This window comes from Nycticebus coucang, chromosome 9, assembly GCF_027406575.1.
Source record: "Nycticebus coucang isolate mNycCou1 chromosome 9, mNycCou1.pri, whole genome shotgun sequence".
Taxonomy (NCBI): domain Eukaryota; kingdom Metazoa; phylum Chordata; class Mammalia; order Primates; family Lorisidae; genus Nycticebus; species Nycticebus coucang.
Window position 1 is genome coordinate 108,412,301 of NC_069788.1, and position 18,791 is coordinate 108,431,091.

General features: G+C 52.6%; 1 protein-coding gene across 1 annotated transcript; it reads left to right on the forward strand.

Annotated features, from left to right (window-relative positions):
* The first annotated feature begins 808 nt into the window (after nt 1-808).
* On the forward strand, nt 809-4,448 carry IRF2BPL (interferon regulatory factor 2 binding protein like). Its single transcript, XM_053602998.1, has one exon. It carries the CDS (start codon nt 1,302-1,304, stop codon nt 3,624-3,626), a length of 2,325 nt encoding a protein of 774 aa, XP_053458973.1. The 5' UTR covers nt 809-1,301; the 3' UTR covers nt 3,627-4,448.
* The last annotated feature ends 14,343 nt before the right edge of the window (nt 4,449-18,791 follow it).

Sequence of the window (18,791 nt, forward strand, 5' to 3'; positions counted from 1 at the left end):
CTGCCTAGGGTGGGGTTGAGGTGAGGTGGGGTGGGGTGGGGGTAAGGAGCGGGGATCGGAAACGACGCTTGTGGTTCTTAAATACGTTGTTACTTGGGAAAGCGAGCAGGGAAAGGAAAGGTCATCGTCTGTTTAATTTCCACCCCCAATCCTGGACTTCCAGCATTAGCTCGCCCGGCCTCAGCTGTTGTACACACGACAAGGGGGGAGGGGAGGGCGGAGGCACGGAGGAGGGGCCGGCTGGGAGGAATCTGGGCGTCCTGCCGCGCATGCGCCTTTCCGGAGCAACAAGTGGGCTCCACAGAGGAAGTGTAAAGGGGGGGTGAACTGGTGCAGAGCATGGCGGTGACGTCAGCGCTCCGCCCGGGCGGCATCCCGCGCGGCCAAGCCGGGGACAGCGCGAGCTGCAGCCTGAGCAGGAGCGCCGAGACGCGCGTCCGGAACGTAGAGTAACAATCACAACCCCACATTCCAGGCGAGCGCAAGCACGAGCGGGAAGGGATGCGACCCGGGCCGAGGCGCCGTGCGAGCGCCCTGCAGCCAACGTGAGCGCCTCCAGTCGTGGCGGCCCCGGCGCCCGCCAGGCCTGGAGGCGGCGGGAGCCTGCGTGCGTGCCCTCCTCTCCTCCCCTGCGTCCTGGAAGCGGTGGCCGCGGCAGCTCCCTCCGGCGTGCAAACCCAGCCGCCTCCAGCGGAACAGCAGACTCTGCGGAGGGGAAAGGGTCCTCTCTCGAGTTCCAACCCCTCCCCCGGCCCTCTGGGGAAGCAGCGGCTTCAGCAAGATTGGACCGGGGCACCGGGTGGCACTGAACCCTCTAGCTCTCGCCCCAGGAAGCCCGTCGGGGAGAGGACGCAGCTTCTAGGGGGGCCCCGAGGGAGAGGAAGAGACAGCCCCCTCCGAGCTTCCACGCACCAGCCATTCCGGGGAGGGGGTCCAGAAGCAACAGCGGCCAAAACCGGGCACCCTTGTCCCCTCCCCCCGGGCCCGGAGCTTCCAGTCCGGGTCCGCGACACCAGGAAGAAGGCGCCTGAGCTCCCCTCCCGACGAGACAACCGCAGTAGGAGGTGGGGGCGAGGAGCGGGCTGAATCGGTCCGCCACCCCGGCGGTGGAGCCCCCACGGAGAGGCGCTGTGCCGGCGGTGGAGACTCGCGCTCCCTCCAGCCCCTGGGGCAGAACTTTCTCGCCCCCCCTCTTCCCTCCCCCGCAGTCGGACTCCCTCCCCAGCCGGCCAGTACTCCCGGAGGAGAAGGCGCCTCGGAGACAGCCCGGGCGGGGGCCTACCTTCCCCAGGGCCAGCATCATGTCGGCGGCGCAGGTGTCCTCGTCCCGGAGACAGTCCTGCTACCTGTGCGACCTTCCCCGCATGCCTTGGGCCATGATCTGGGACTTCTCAGAACCCGTATGCCGCGGTTGCGTCAATTACGAGGGCGCTGATCGCATAGAGTTTGTGATCGAGACCGCGCGCCAGCTAAAGCGGGCGCACGGCTGCTTCCAGGACGGCCGCTCCCCCGGGCCGCCGCCGCCCGTCGGGGTCAAGACAGTGGCTCTGTCGGCTAAGGAAGCGGCGGCGGCCGCAGCTGCGGCAGCAGCCGCCGCGCAGCAGCAGCAGCAGCAACAACAGCTCAACCACGTCGACGGTACCAGCAAGCCTGCGGTGCTGGCGGCCCCGTCCGGCCTGGAGCGCTACGGCCTGAGCGCAGCTGCCGCTGCCGCCGCTGCAGCCGCGGTGGAACAGCGCAGCCGTTTCGATTATCCCCCACCGCCGGTGAGCTTGGGAACCGGCAGCCACGCCACGCGGCTGCCCAACGGCTTGGGGGGCCCAAACGGCTTTCCCAAGCCAACACCTGAGGAGGGACCCCCAGAACTGAACCGCCAGAGCCCCAACTCGTCTTCAGCGGCGGCGTCGGTGGCCTCTCGGCGTGGGACGCATAGTGGCCTGGTGACTGCACTGCCCAACGCAGGAGGTGGCGGAGCCCCCCAGCTCGCTGTGCCCCCCAACCTGCTGCCGCAGACGCTGCTTAACGGCCCGGCTAGCGCCGCTGTGCTGCCCCCACCCCCACCGCATGGGCTGGGCGGCCGTGGGCCCCCGACGCCCGCTCCTCCAGGGGCTCCCGGGGGTCCCGCTTGTCTCGGGGGCACCCCGGGCGTATCCACCGCGACGTCGTCGGCGTCGTCTTCCACCTCGTCGTCGGTTGCAGAGGCGGGCGTGGGTGCTAGTGGCAAGAGGCCCGGCTCAGTGTCGAGTACCGACCAGGAGCGCGAGTTAAAGGAGAAGCAGCGCAACGCCGAGGCCCTGGCAGAGCTGAGCGAGAGCCTGCGCAACCGCGCCGAGGAATGGGCCAACAAGCCCAAGATGGTCCGCGACACGCTGCTCACGCTGGCTGGCTGCACGCCCTACGAGGTGCGTTTCAAGAAAGACCACTCGCTGCTGGGCCGCGTATTTGCCTTCGATGCTGTCTCCAAGCCCGGCATGGACTACGAGCTGAAGCTGTTCATTGAGTACCCCACCGGCTCGGGCAACGTGTACTCCAGCGCGTCTGGTGTGGCCAAGCAGATGTACCAAGACTGCATGAAGGACTTCGGCCGGGGCCTCTCCTCCGGTTTCAAATACCTGGAGTATGAGAAGAAGCACGGCTCCGGGGACTGGCGCCTACTTGGGGACCTGCTGCCTGAGGCCGTGCGCTTCTTCAAGGAGGGCGTGCCTGGCGCCGACATGCTGCCCCAGCCCTACCTGGACGCCAGCTGCCCCATGCTGCCCACGGCACTGGTGAGTCTAAGCCGCGCCCCCAGCGCACCCCCGGGGACCGGGGCCCTGCCGCCTGCCGCGCCCTCAGGCCGGGGCGCAGCTGCCAGCCTGCGCAAGAGGAAGGCGTCGCCAGAGCCCCCGGACTCAGCCGAGGGCGCGTTGAAGCTGGGCGAAGAACAGCAGAGGCAGCAGTGGATGGCGAACCAGAGCGAGGCTTTGAAGCTCACCATGTCGACTGGGACCTTTGCTCCGCCAGGGCATGCGGCAGGCGGTCCGCCCCCGCCACCCCCACCCCTGGGACCCCATTCCAACCGGACCACCCCACCCGAGTCAGCCCCCCAGAACGGTCCGTCCCCTATGGCCGCCCTCATGTCGGTGGCAGACACTCTGGGCACGGCGCATTCGCCTAAGGATGGCAGTTCCGTGCACTCTACTACTGCGTCCGCGCGGCGCAACAGCAGCAGCCCAGTCTCGCCGGCCTCTGTGCCAGGGCAGCGCCGGTTGGCATCACGTAACGGGGACCTGAATTTACAGGTGGCTCCCCCGCCGCCTGGCGCCCACCCGGGCATGGACCAAGTGCACCCCCAAAACATTCCGGATTCTCCTATGGCCAACAGCGGACCCCTCTGCTGTACTATTTGCCACGAACGTTTGGAGGATACGCATTTCGTTCAGTGCCCATCCGTCCCCAGCCACAAATTCTGCTTCCCTTGCTCTAGAGAGAGTATTAAGGCCCAGGGGGCCACTGGCGAGGTGTACTGCCCCAGCGGAGAGAAATGCCCCCTAGTCGGGTCGAATGTACCTTGGGCCTTCATGCAGGGCGAAATCGCGACTATCTTAGCTGGGGATGTTAAAGTGAAAAAGGAGAGAGACCCTTGAACCACAGGACAGCCACCTCCTTTGCCCTAGACCAACTCTTCTCTAATTCAGAGGGCCCCTTCCCTACCTGCCTCGACCCTCCCTTCCCTCACCCCCAAGATGTTGAATTGTGAATATAACAAACTGCAAAAAGTTAGTCTTATGTATAGACATTATTTTCGTCGTATGTTTCTATATTTTGAAACAGGTATGTAACTTCTTCATTTGAAGGATAAGCTGGTTTGTGTTTCACAGTATAATGGGTCATTTGCATCATTCGTTAGCATTTATTTGGTGGCAGAATGTTTGCCTAGGTACAGAATTAATAGCCCTTAGCAACAACTGCTGCTGGTGTGTATTTTTGTAAATGTTACGCATTCTGGGAGGAAAAACACTCAAAAGAAAGACTTTTTTTCTTTTTGCCAAGGCCAGTGTTGCTGCCTAAAAAAAAAAAAAAAAAAAAAAAAAGCTATAAAATGGTGAAAGCTTCTTTCTAAAGCGCCCCAAGTGTTGAAGTCTTCACTTTATTTTGTTCTGTTCCGTTTTGTTTCCCTGTTTTGTTTGCAAAATGGTAAGGGGGGTGTTGGGAGGTAATGGGGTGTTTTGTTGCAAGTTTGTGAGGGGAAAATGTTTGGGTTGTTTCTACTGACCTGAATGTGCTGGATCTTCTTCACGTGTTGTTTTGTTTTTGCTTTGTCGATGCACGGATGCTTTTGAACAGTAGAGCGAAATGCTAGACCTGGAGAATCTGCTCTGTTTGTCCTTTATACATTTCTGTAGTTAACAGAACACTGTAATGTGCCTTGGAGCTTAGTAACTTGTAATAAATTCAATTGATATTAATTCTGCCCCGAGTCAGCAAGTGTGTCTTTTTAGGGCTAAGGCCACACAACTCCCAATTTCAGAGCACCCTCTCTACGTCTAATACTGTATGTACAGTAAAGTATGCAAATGCTAGTGCCTTTGAAACCTCTCCCAGTGGCAAGAGAGGAAGGCCTGGTGCTGCCCTGCTGCTCCTCCCCCTCCGCACCAGGCTATTTACATTCACCTCCTGGGGAGGTGACAGTTGCTGACTAAGCCTTTTCTGTTTACTCTTCAGCATCTTTTCTCCCCCCCACCCCCCCACCCCCCTTGGGCCCAGCTGCAAATGGCATTGTCAGGAATGTTTTTTGGTGCCTTGAGCTGTGGCGGTGAGTATATGCTGATACCCAGAACAGCTGTGACTTGACAAGTGAGGGGAAAAAATCATGGGAAAAAACTAGGGTGCTTTGCCTCCTAGATAGGGCAGAAATCAGGTTTTGCATATTTAATACAAAAATGTCACAAAGCTGACATGGGTCAGTGGGGGCAAGTGGGAAGCAAAGGGTCAGTACTTAGCCTGCAGAGTCTTTAGCAGCTTCCAGCTGATGCTTTGGAAAAGCAGTTTTCACCTCATTCATGACACATTTTTTTCTTTTCTTGTAAGTATTTCTAAAGGCAGAATGCATAGTTGAGCTGAGAGGGTTTCAAGGGATGAGGAAGTGGGAGGGGGAAGCCTCAAACCTAGTTCCTGAGGTAAAGGTACTTACAACACCAAATAAAACCCATACCAACTGGTGAAGAAATGCAATCATCTAATCAGCTTTTTGGGCAGCTTTTGGGGGAGGTGTGGCGATGGGGACAGAGAACTATAATGCCCTTTGGACCTGAGAGTCCTGCAGGCTGAGACCACACAAGCCCTCCCCGTGGGGGTAAGGGGGGGCAAATCAGATTTGAACCTTGTGCTTTCCTGGGAGGCAAATAGAAGAGAAAACCGGAGGGAAGAAGCAAAACAAAACCCAGCGATCCTATCTGAAATTGACTCCTGGCCACACCCCATTCCTGGGCAGGGCACACAGGGCCTGGACTGTGCCCACAAAGGCTGAGGGAGTATGTGAAGAAACTTGTTGCCCCCACTCCGCTCCCATCAAAGAAGCAGGAGGGTAGGGAGTTGGGTATGGGTGTAGGCACGTTTGGGTTTGGGGAAAAAAACAAATCACCGGTTAGCCCAGAACAGCAGTGTGGAGGTTGGGTTGGTGTTGGGACTTGTTGGTAATAACACCTTTTTCATTTCTGTTCTTGCTTTGCTACAATCAGCATTGAAGTGGTGGTGGAAACCAGGGCTCTGTACATATGTGTGTGTGAGGATTTGTGGGTGTGGATAAGTGGCAATATTGATGAATCTGCTGCAGCCTCTTAATCCTGGTACATGGGAGGTGCCTGTCTCACCTCTTTAAGAATCTCCCCACATAAAAATAGATATTCCTGTCAGCTTCCTGCAAGTGTGTCCTTGCATTTTCATCTGCTGCCAAGTGTCGTATTGGTGCTTATGAGTCATGAAACCTATTTTCATCTGCAGGGGTAATTAACTTGATGCTAATGCAGAGCAGACTGTAGGAAGAGTTAATTCTAAAACCCATCCTTGCCTGGCTAGCAATCACATGTTTCACTTAAAGGTCTGGGTTGGCTTTCCTCATAAGCTCATTAATAAAAACCAAGTATGTTTCGTCTGGAAGATCCTCTAAGATGCTCCCAACTCCCACTCTAAATCCACGTACTCTCTAAATGAGTAAAGCTCAGCAGCCTAAGAATACAGTGTCACAGGTATAATTTAATCACCACTGAATGAAGGAGCAGTGGGTGTAGCCACAGCATTAAACTGCACATGAATCTGGATATGTGGATCACCCGTCTGGGTGTGGACCCTCCACACCCAGAGTAGTGGAGGCTCCAGCTGGGAGTCTGCCCTGTTAGCCAACTCTGTGTGCACATCCATTTCTGCCAGCTTGCAACTGTGTCTTCATTGCTATAGTATTAAGTTCAGGAACTTTCAGGGTTACGAGGCCCTTGATTGCTAGTGCACATAGGTAGGAGAGGGGGCCTGTTACTAAGACCTGAGAACACCGTGGTTTCTCCTCGTTCTGTTTTATGAACAGTAGAAAGCAGTAGCTGTAATAATGAGGCATCTGGCAAAGGCAGCCAGTTTGGTTTCACTAAGGAAGCCTGACTTGATGAGGCCTGGGGAGAGGAGGGAGGGAGTGGGAAGGAGAGAGCAGGTTAGGGTGGAACTCAGGCTGGAAGTGAATTATAATGGTGCAGTTAATTAAAGTTTACTATAGCTAGGGGCCATTTATTAAATAATGGCTCTCCTCTTTATTTCTTTTTTTTTTTTTTTTTTGGAATCGTGTGACCTTTCTCTTCCTTCTGACCCATTCCACTGCTGGTCTGGTTGCCTTAACTAATCCTGCTTTGATCCCTTGGCTAGAGTCCCCCTTTCCCAGCTTTCTATGTTGCATGCCTAGGAAGCATTTTTCCCCTCTGCCATGAGAGTATTCCTGGGGGTCTCTGGATGAGTCTAGGTCCATTCATCTCCATTTCACCTGGGATCTCCTCCTACTCTACCCATTTCCCATCCTTCTTATCCCCTCAGAGCCAAAGGGGCCAACATTTAAAAATCCACATTGTAATTCTTTATATGCATCATTTGTGCTGTGAATCCAAGTGAACGTTTCCTTAACCATGTGTGGTAGGGCACCAAAGACTTAATTTAACACCTCTGGGGTGGCACCTGTGGCTGAAGGAGTAGGGCGCCGGTCCCACATGCCGGAGGTGGCAGGTTCAAACCTAGCCCCAGCCAAAAACCAAAAAAAAAAAAAAAATTTAACACCTCTGAGAGAATAGGCTGATGGGGGTCATTTCTTGGCCTTGATCTCTGAAGGCAGCACCATAGGAGATACACCAGTGAAGACAGGTCACCCCATAGCAAGTCCTGCATGTCAGATTCAAGGTGCATTTTCATGGGTATCCAGCCTATCCATAATGTCTACTAAAAATTCACTTTTGTTTTCTTTAATACTGCATAAAGTCATGTAAACTGGAACTGGGAATGACCCTTAAGGTCATCTAGTGAAATGTCTTCTAAACCTTCCTAGGTTTAGAAACTTAGAAAAATTGAATAAAAATTATAGCTTCTCTCCAAGAAAGTACAGGTGTCGTGTAAACATAGATTTTCATATATCCCCCTTTTAAATATACATTTTTATGTCTTTCTTTTTTAGTAGGAATACATTCTTTTGGTTTGAAATTCAAAAGATACAAAGAGGGGCACAGTGGCTCACACCTGTAATCCTAGCACTCTGGAGGCCCAGGCCGGAGGATCTCTTGAACTCAGGAGTTCAAGACCCACCTGAGCAAAAGCGATATCCCATCTATACTAAAAATAGAAAAAATTACCCAAGCCTTGTGGTGGGTGTCTGTAGTCCCAACTGAGGCAGGAGGGTTGCTTGAACCCAGGAGTTTGAGGTTGCTGTGAGCTAGGCTGAAACCACAGCACTCTACCCAGAGCAACAGAGTGAGATTATGTCTCCAAAAAAAAAGTTGAGGCAGGAGGATTGCCTGAGCTCACAGGCTCAAGACCAGCCTGAACAAGTGGGACACCTGTTAGCTGGGCATTGTGGCAGGCGCCTGTAGTCCCATCTGTTCCATAGGCTGACACAAGAGAATCACTTGAGCCCAAGAGTTTGAGGTTGCTGTGAGATATGATGCCAGGACGTTCTACTGAGGATGACAGAGTGAGACTCTGTCTCAAAACAAACCAAGAGGAGACTATAGTACAACTATAATGTCCTCTTCACAGGTGGCCCCTCTACCACCCATTGCCTTTCTGGGATACAACCAGTATTACTCAATTTTTAAAGGTGTTCATGGACATCTAAAGCCCAACCATGGAACTTGAGGTTAGAACCCACCTCTAGGCCATCTACTTTGTAATAAGCGCCCCAACGTACAGAAAGGTAAAATAACTTGCCTATGGTCACACAGTGGCAGAATCTGGGCTAGATCCTTGTTAGGGAACAGCTAAAATAGACTTTTTTTTTTTTTTAAGGGCATTTGCATTAACTAGAACTTTCTTTTTTTGCAGTTTTTTTTGGCTGGGGCTGGGTTGGAATCCTGGAATCTGCCACCTCTGGTATATGGGGCTGGTGCCCTACTCCTTGAGCCACAGGTGCCGCCCTCTTAACTAGAACTTTCTATGAGAAGGAGTGATGATGAAGTGGGCAAAAGGAGCTTGTGTTCCTGGTGGGATAAAGTTCACTGTTGTTACTAATTCTCAGAGGACTGGGAATAAGCATTTGTCCCTTGTATCTATATCTTTGGAGGAAGGGAATATTCTGAGAAATTTCTAGATTTCTGACTATAAATCTCAGGTGGGCCTGAACTGGCAGAACGGTTGTTTAGCCTTTGATTTGTGGATATTCGAACCACCTCCCCTTTGCTATTCGGAAAGTTCTGGAGGTTTAATAACAGTCAGATAAGCTAGTGACTCCAGACCAACAGGGAGCAAACACCTTGCATACAGGAGTAGGCGGAGTGTGACCCAGGACCCCTCCCTCCTTCCTGTGAGCTTGGGGCTTCCCTGTTCACTCCCTGCCACCCACTCCTGTCTGGCCATCTCTTCTCCATTGCTAAAGAGGGAACTGAAGGAGCCTAGTGACATGCCGCGTGCTGTGTGGTGTGCAGTTTCCATGCACATTGTGCCATCCTGGGTGTGAAGAAAGTGCGATGACCCTGCCCTGTTTTACAGATGTGCATGCGTAGAGGACTAAATACCCAAGGCCATTCAGGCTCAGGTTAGCCTAGATGCAGGGGTCCTGTGGCCCACAGGCTACATGAGGTGGTGTGATTGTATTTGTTCCTGTTTTGTTTTTTTACTTCAAAATAAGATATGTGCAGTGTGCATAGGAATTTGTTCATAATTTTTTTTTTTTTAAACTATAGTCCGGCCCTCTAACGGTCTGAGGAACAGTGAATTGGCCCCCTTTTTAAAAAGTTTGAGGGCGCCTGGAGCCTCACTCTTCCCAGACTTCAATGTTGTTTCAAGTGGAGAGCCTCTGACTTCTGGCCTGCAGAGCCTCACGGTATAAGCCCCCTCCTTCAGCCCTCTCTGCATCTCCCCGAGTCTCAGTGTGAGTCTCACCAATGCCAGTGAGCAAGGCTATCTCAGCAGGGGCTGTTAGGACACCCCTTGGGAGGACATTCTCTAGGTTTGGAGTTCTGGCACCACCACACAGTGGTGCTGTCCAAGCAATATTTCCCATTAGGAATTCTGGAAGAAGACTGTTCTTCTGAAGTCTCCCAGAGGTGCCACCTACCCCCTGACTTAATTAAAGAGCAAGCCCACCTCTGTCACAGCTTTGATGGGCAGGCAGCAGATGGTGGTTTCAATTTTTAAAGTGCATTGCTCCTATGGAGAGCCTTAGCCTCACTAGCCAGCATTTTCCCTGGCAGTCCTGCTTATTTTAGGTGAAAACAGTGGACAGTTAACTCATGGACCCGGCTTGGTTGTCCTGCCTATTTGGGGGTAACAGATGTGTATCCACCTCGTCTTAGGCGTCTTAGGCGTTGGGTCCAGGAAAGCTTACCTTTACATGAGAACTACAGTTGTGGGTCCCTACTTTAGGCTTTTCAAGGGAAAAGAAGTGTCCCAGCCTCCCACTGCTTTCCTATTGGCTCTGATCTCTACCTATTTCAGGCTATGGCTCCGTAGCAGAGTTAATTCTTTTATACATTTGAGCATGTCACAACCTTGCTTAGAAATTCCTCCCAGGAGGGAGGGGTGGGGAAAAGGAAGAGCAGAGAGAGGGAAGGAGGGAGGGTGGTGGGGTCTTGGTGTGTGCCACACCTTTTGGGGGCAAGACACGTTTGTAAGAGGGACTCTACCTAACAAATGCAATCAGTGTAACCTGGTTTCTTGCACCCTCAATGAATCTCTAACAATAAAAAAAAAAAAGAAAAGAAAAAGAAATCCCTCCCTGTCACCTACAGGATAAAGTCCAAATCCCTTGGTATAGCAAGCAAAGCCTTCCATCTTTCCATGCCAGGCATAGAGTATTTTAATTTTTTAAAAGTTAGTACATATATAGGGTAAAAGAAAAAAAAATCAAAGAACTTGAAAAGATACTCAGGAAAGTCAGTTGGTCTCCTTCCCGTTCCACCAAGGGAAGTACCTCAGGCAATTATTTTGTGTATGTTTTCTGCACTGTTAGGTACACAGAGATCTATGATTCGTACCTCCTTGGGGGTAGATCTTAGGGCAAACTAAAGAGAAGAAGAAACATCCAGGACAACGAGCTGGCCTTGGGTCAGGGACAGCCCCAGTCTGAGTCTGGGTGCCCACTCAAAGGTCAACTGGATCCCCAACCCCCACAGCCAAGGATTAGTTCGCATTCTTTAAGGGCTCCTGGGCAGGGAGTGTTTGTGTGTGTGTCCTTGGACAACACCCAGTGCACACACATCCTTGGGGTGAGTTGGGCTCTCTTAGCTCCAGTGTAGCATGTGGCTGGGGGTTCTCGGGAAGAAGTGGGTAGAAGAGGGGGGACAGTGGCCAGGGATCCCCCTGCAGTGTCCAGAGCCTCCTTTGCCAATCACCACATTCCCCTGAGTCTCCCACCACCCACGACAGTTCTGTGAAGCTGGCAGAATTCCAACCCTAGGTGACAGACTAGATAGGTCTGTCACCTAGGGTTGCAATTGCACTGTTACCTCTACCACCTTGGAGCTAACAGTGAGCTAGGCATTGTCACATACAATTTCTCCTTTATTATGGCAATTCTTTGAGGCCATTGTGGCCATTATTCTCCTTTCACAGGAAAATACCCACGGGAGGTACTATTATTGCTCCATTTTACAGACAGGCAACAGAGACACAGCAGTAAATAACTCTTACCCGCCTCACTCTGGTCTCATCTGAAGGTCATTCACTCCCTGCCTGGTTTCCCCTGCTCCCCCCACCTCACTCTTCACCAGTAGGAACCCTTCCAGCAGGGCCTGGTGTTTTTGATGGGAGGAGGAGTGAGCACTTGAGTCCTCTGGAGCTGCTGCAGCCCCAGGAGGTCTGGCTGCCTCTAAGAACAGGTTTGGTGGCTGGGGGCTCTGGGAGCAATGCTGACAGCCAGCACCCTGGGAGAGGCAGCTCTGGAATGTGGGACCACGTGAACATGAAGGAATTAACTCTGTGCCCCTGGGTCTCAGCCCAGGTGATCATGTGACCACCTCCTTCTGTGTCCCCCCAACTCAGCTGCCTTGAGCTGAGGCCCCTGTGCCTTGCTCAGCTTGGACCAGAGCTAGCGGCAGCTAATCTACAACTTGGGGAGTTGCCAATGTGCCCACTCTCATGGGGTCCCTCTGGAGGTATAGGGTAGCTTCAGAGATGAAAAGAGAAAGAAAGAGAGAGAGAGAGACAGAGATTGACGACGTTAGGAGCTTCCCAAGGTAGAACAGAAGGTAAAGAGCCCAGGAGGCCCAAGCAGGAGCCACCTGCCCGGTCTTCCACCCCACCTGGGGTTAAACTACCTGGCTAGATCTCTTGCCAGAAAGCAACTCCAGGTTGCTTTCCAGGCTCCAGGTTGGTGCTGCCCAAGAAGGGCCTTAGGACTAGGGCTGAGAGAGGCAGGGCAGGGCCCCTGCAGCTCCTCCTCAGGCGCAGGGTAGCTCCTTGCCTGTAACTCCTAACTGACCTCAACCTTGCCCCCCATGGAGGCAGAAATGGGGATTCAGCAGGTGTCAGAAGTGGGGATGTCAGCCAGACTGGGGCAGGGTGGGCCTTTCCAGCAGCCCTTCTCTTCAGGACCAGCTGAGTCAGAGCCTACCAGTGCCCTGTCCCTTCTGCCGCAAAACAGCTCCTTCCCAGGCTGTCCCTGTGCCTTGTTTTCGTTTCTGTTCCCCAGGATGGCAGAGGTGGCTGTCTGCTGCTTCTTCCCAAAATGTCCCTCCTTCTTGTCATCCTCCCATCATGCCTTTCCCCTTTCAAACCTCATAGAAGGGGCGAGGCACAGTGGCTCACGCCTGTAATCCTAGCACTCTAGGAGGCCAAGGGGGGTGAATTGCCTGAGCTCATGGGTTTGAAACCAGCCTGAGCAAGACCCCATCTCTAAAAATAGCCCTGTAGGCTCAGCACCTATAGCTCAGTGGCAGGGCACCAGCCACATACACCGGGGCTGGCAGGTTTGAACCTGGCCCGGGCCTGCCAAACAACAATGACAACTACACCAAAAAATAGCTGGGTATTGTGGTGGGCGCATGTAGTCCCAGCTACTCAGGAGGCTGAGGCAAGAGAATCGCTTGGGCCCAAGAGTTTGAGGTTGCTGTGAGCTGAGACACTCGGGACTCCACGGAGGGCAACATAGTGAGACTCTTTCTCAAAGAAAAGAAAAGAAAAAGTCCTGTAGTCCCAGCTACTTCGGAGGCTGAGGCAAGAGAATGGCTTGAGCCCAAGAGTTTGAGGTTGCTGTGAACGGGACTCCATGGAGGGCGACATAGTGAGACTCTTTCTCAAAAAAAAAAAAAAAAAAAAAAAAAAACAGAAAAAGTCCTGTAGTCCCAGCTACTTCGGAGGCTGAAGCAAGAGAATTGCTTGAGCCCAAGAGTTTGAGGTTGCTGTGAGCTATGAAACCAGGGCACTCTCCTAAGGGCAACAAAGTGAGACTCTGTCTCCAAAAAACAAACAAAACCTCATAGAAGGCCCATGCCTCAGTGAAAATTTTTATGCACCTAATAAACATCTACTGATTGACATTTGAGTTCAAATCCTGATTCTGTAATGAACTTTGGGCAAGTTACTTGATCTCTTTGGGCCTGTGTCCTCCCTGTTAGGTGGGAATACCTGTCCACCTCCAGAGGTTGTGGGAGAAGTCCATCAGTACACGGTGAGAGTTCCCCCATACCTGGTTGTTAGCTATCTTTCTTGCCCTTTTCCTTTTCTTTTTTTCTTTTTTGAGACAGTTTCACTCTGTTGCTGTGGGTGGAATGCCGTAGAACAGTGGTTACAGCACCAGCCATATACACCGAGGGTGGTGGGTTCAAACGTGGCCTGGGCCAGCTAAACAACTGCAACCAAAATATAGCCAGGGATTGTGGTGGGCACCTATAGTCCCAGCTTCTTTGGAGACTGAGGCAAGAGAATCTCGTAAGCCCAAGAGTTTGAGGTTGCTGTGAGCTGTGACACCACAGCACTCTACCGAGGGCAACATAGTGAGACTCTTTTTTTTTTTTTTTTAGAGACAGAGTCTCACGTACCGCCCTCAGTAGAGTGCCATGGCGTCACACGGCTCACAGCAACCTCTAACTCTTGGGCTTACGTGATTCTCGTGCCTCAGCCTCCTGAGCAGCTGGGAATACAGGCGCCCGCCACAACGCCGGGCTATTTTTCTGTTGCAGTTTGGCCGGGGCTGGGTCCGAACCCGCCACCCTCGGCATATGGGGCCAGCGCCCTACTCACAGCCACAGGCGCCGCCCCCATAGTGAGACTCTGTCTCAAAAAAACCCAAACAACAACAACAAAAAAAACTCCTAAACTCATGTGATCTTGCCTCAGCCTCCCAAGTAGCTAAGACCATAACATCCAACTAACTCTTCTATTTTTAGTAGAGATGGGGTCTCAATTTTTCTCAGGTTGGTCTTGAACTTCTGAGTTCAAGCAATCCACCTGCCTCAGCCTCCCAGATTGCTAGGATTATAGCCATGAACGACCGCACCTAGCCATTGCCCTTTTTCTTGCCTGGCCCAGGGGTCCCCCTGCCACCACCACTCAGTGCTGGGGGGACAGGCAAGGGAAAGACAGCAGCGCTGTTGATAAATGCCATGACTGTGGGACACAGGTGTACAGGTGTGGGGCTCTGGAAATGACCTCTTGGGAAGGTGGGGTCCATAAGGAAAAGGGAGAGTGGGGAGAGGGGCTCCTGGTAGAGGTGAAGGCTGGGAGGCAGGAGAGAAAAACGTTCCTCCAGAAGGACAAGGAGTTACTGAGTTTGGCTGGAGAGTGAGGAGGAGTGAGGCAAAACACCCAAGGAAGACCAAAATGGGGCTTGGGGCCAGGCACAGTAGCTCACACCTGTCATCCCAGCACTCTGGGAGGACAAGGCAGGCGAATCACCTAAGCTCACATGTTTGAGACCAGCCTGAGCTTGAACAAGACCCCTGTCTCTAAAAATAGCTGGGCGTTTTGGCTGGTATCTGTAGTCCCAGCTACTTGGGAGGCTGAGGCAAGAGAATCGCTTGAGCCCAAGAGTTTGAGGCTGCTGTGAGCTATGACACCACGGCACTCTCTCGAGGACAACAAAGTGAGACTGTCTCAAACAAAAACAAAAACAAAATGGGGGCTTGGGATTAGTTATGAGGACCCTTGGGGATGCTGTGAGACATAGTCTACTTTGTCATTTGAAAAGCTCTCTCTCTTGGGCAGCGCCTGTGGCTCAGCGGGTGGGGCGCCGGTCCCATATGCCGGAGGTGGCGGGTTCAAACCCAGCCCCGGCCAAATTAAAAAAAAAAAAAAAAAAAGAAAAGCTCTCTCTGGGGAGGCCAAGGTGGGTAGATTGCCTGAGCTCAGGATTTCCAGACCAGCCTGAGCAAGAGTGAGACCCCCACGTCTAAAAACAGCTGGACATTGTAGCAGATGCCTGTAGTCCCAGCTACTTGGGAGGCTGAGGCCAGAGGATTGCTTGAGCCAAAGTATTTGAGGTTACTGTGAGCTATAATGCCACGACACTCTACCAAGGGCAACAAAGTGAGACTCTGTTAAAAAAAAGAGAGAGAGAGAGAGAAAGAAAGAAAAGCTCTCTCTGGCAGCAGCATGAGGGCATTAGGACGAGATCAGAGGGGAAGGAGAAACAAGGTTGGGAAATCAGTGAGAAGGTGAGGAGGAGATTGGATTACAGCAATGCAGGCCAGAGGCCATGCGGCTGGATAAGGAGGGGCGTGGTGCTGGGAGAGACTGAGAACCATTAAGAGCAGGGGCCCATAGGTCAGGTGAGGGTGAGACAGAGGGGAAAGGAGGGGCTGGCTCCAGGAGATGCCATAGGATGTGCAGGGTTGGGGGAAGAGGTCCAGGAGGTCCAGTTCTGCTGTGGACGCTGGCTGGAGGGACCATGGCCCTCCAGTCAGGGGTGGTGACAGGTAGGCAGTAGACACTCAAGCCTGGCCTCTCAGGATGGTCTGGGCAGGAGGTGAGAGGTGGTGTCCTTTTTGTGGGTGGTAGCTGGAGGTGTGAGTTTGAATGAGGTCCCTAGAGGAAGGTGGGCAGAATGCCCCTACCCTTCTGGGGCTAAGGGAGCAGAAGCCTGGAGGAGAATGAGCATCAGACCACAGGCAGTGAGGTCCTGCCTGTCTAAGGAGGAGACACTTGCAGATTGGGGTCAGGGAGAGGGTCGGGTGCTGGCCTGAGATGGAGGAAGATAAGGTCAGAATGGTGTCCATTGAATTGGGCAACAGGGATTCCTGGGAGACCTTAACCAGGGAAGTATCTACAGAATGAAGGGGAAGGAGCAGAGGCTGAGATGCAGTGTGGTGAAGGGATGGTGGGTGACATGGAGACAGCCGAAAGCCCAGTTGTCCTAGTGTCTTGGCTCTGAAGGGAAGGAGAAGGCACAATCAGGGGACAGGTGGAAAGGCTTTCTTTGATGCAAGTTGAGAAACAAAAGCATGTTTGCGGGAAAGCTAGTCAGGGAGAAATTAAATATTCTGGAAGGAGGATGGTAATTAAAGGAGAGGAGGTGTAGGGGGCCCAAGAGTAATACTATTAATAACAGCTGCCATACACTATGTGCCAGGCCCTGTCCTAAGCACTTTACACAACCTGCTACACCCAGGCCACACAACAGTCCTAGTATAATAGTCTGCATTTCACAGATGAGGGAACTCAGGCACAGAGAGGTTAAGTAGCTTGCCCAAGGTTGCACAGCTGATATGTGGCATTGCTAGTGTGTCAGGATTTGAGCCCAAGAAGAGCCTCTCTGAGGCATGTAGTGGTCAAGGGCATAGATTCAGGGCCTAGACCACCTGGGTTTTGATGCCACCTTCACCCCTCTGCCCCTTTGTTTCCCCACCAGGAATACAGGCATGAGAATAGCACCCATTTCATGGTGCTGTTGGGTGGATTATATACTTAAATGCTGTGGAACCTTCTGTACATTACTCTGAGAGCCTCAGCCTCCTCCTGGGCCCAAGGAAGCAGTGACACCCACCTTGCTGGGCTGTGGTGAGAATTCAGTGAGATCATGTGTCTGAGCAGGTCTGCCCAGCTCATTGCATGGCACCAGGTGACACTATATGGCAGCTACTTCTGCCATCTTTGCAAACATGATGGAGATCCCAGCAGGGGCCAAGGACTATTCTGGAGGGAAATTACTAGTATTGGTCCTGAAGCCTCAGCAGAGCACCTAGATGCTCCATGAATGTTGGTCAAATGAAGAAAGAGATTGTCTCCAGCAAGGATCAAGGAATGGGCGGAAGAGGAGGTGCTAGAATTGACAAGCCGGCAAAAGGTAATCTGCCTCTCCCTATCTAAGTGGGCTCTGAGTGGCACCTGGATACAAGCCAAGGTGACCTAGGTGATGAGAGGCGAGAGTTGTGGTGGGGCTCCAGGTCAGTGGAGGGTTTGCTTTCCAAGGCGCATGCCCTTGGAGCCCTGGAAATCACACTCGCCTTATGTCTGGTATATGTGATTTCCCAGGTCAGGTAGGAGCCTCTTTTGGGGTCCTGGGCAGTAATGCTTCATGAGTGTGAACCCATGCAGTCACACTGAACCTCACATTCAAAAGGGATTAATGTTTTGCTCTCACTATCTTGAAATAATTTGTTTTTCTTATTTTGAGACAGAGTCTCTCTTTGTCGCCCTCGGTAGAGTGACTTAGCGTCACACCTCAAACTCTTGGGCTCAAGGGATTCTGTTGCCTCAGCCTCCCAAGTAGCTGCGACTACAAGAGCCCGCCATAACGCCTGGCTATTTTTAGAGATGAGGTCTCACTCTGGCTCAGGCTGGTCTCGAACCTGTGAGCTCAGGCTATCCACCTGCCTCAGCCTCCCAGAGCGCTAGGATTACAGGTGTGAGTCACCATGCCCAGCTGAAAGTCTTCATAATTTTGATCAAGGGGCACTACATTTTCATCTCCCTTTGGGTCCAGAAAATTGTGTAGCCCATCCTGGTCCTGGGGGCTAGGGTGCTTCCCTGTCTCCTTACCCATAATGAATGTATGTGGCTCCATACCTGCACCTGGCCCTTCTGGAGGTGAAGAGGTGCATAACCAGCCCAGAGAAGGGTGAAGGGGGAGGATTATCCCTCCAGAGGCCTGGGGTGGAGGAGACCTGCAGTACTGAGTAAAGCATGCTGGGCAGAGTCAGATGACTGGGTCTGTATCCTAATCCAGCTGCCAGCCGACTGAATTCTTTTTTTTTTTGAGACAGACTCTCATTATGTTGCCCTCTGTAGAGTACTGTGTTGTCACAGCTCACAGCAACCTCAAACTCTTGGGCTTAAATGATTCTTTTGCTTCAGCCTCCCAAGTAGCTGAGACTACAGGTGCCCACCACAATAGCTACTGGCTATTTTTTGGTTGTAGTTGTCATTGTTGTTTGGCAGGTCCGGGCTGGATTTGAACCCACCAGCTCCAGTGTATGTGGCTGGTGCCCTAGCCACTGAGCTACAGGTGCCCAGCCGACTGTGTTCTTTAGTGATTTAATTTTTTCATCTGGATAATAATGATAATGTCACCTATCACAGGTAGTGTGAGGATTCAAATGAGGTAGTGTGTGGAAAGCACCTGGCAGAGCATAGGGGGTGCTTAGCAAATAGTTGCTGTTGAGAGCCTGGCTGGGGCAGGAAGGTGGCTGGGCTGTCACATGCTCCACTGCAAGAGACCAGAGGGTGGAGCACCTACCTTAGAACTGTCACAAAATGGGTGCCAGCTCTCCTCCAAAGAGACCACCATCTTTGGCCACCCTCTGGCCAAGAGTCTGGCCATTTTCAGAGTGACCGAGACCCACCTCTGATCCAGGGGTGGAAATCACAGGCCTCTAGGCCTTGTTCTGGGGCTCTGAGTGGTCCTGCCACTCTCTCCCCACCACACCAGCTCACACCATGGCTCCTGAGGTCCCCTTCCGGCTAGTGCAGGCCTCACCCTATCTACCTGTGGCGGGGAGGGTCTAGGTTTCTTTTCATAATAGTGTGGTGCCCTCTTGTCTCCAGAAAGCCTCCCCCTCCAGGGGATATTTCTGTGGGCCGAGGCCCAGGTGCTCCTCACTCAACACCCCACTGTCTCCACCCCCTTTCTGATCCCTGATTTACCCTGAGCTCCATTAAGACCTTCAGCAGCCTGAAGAGATGTGTGCCTCCCCTAT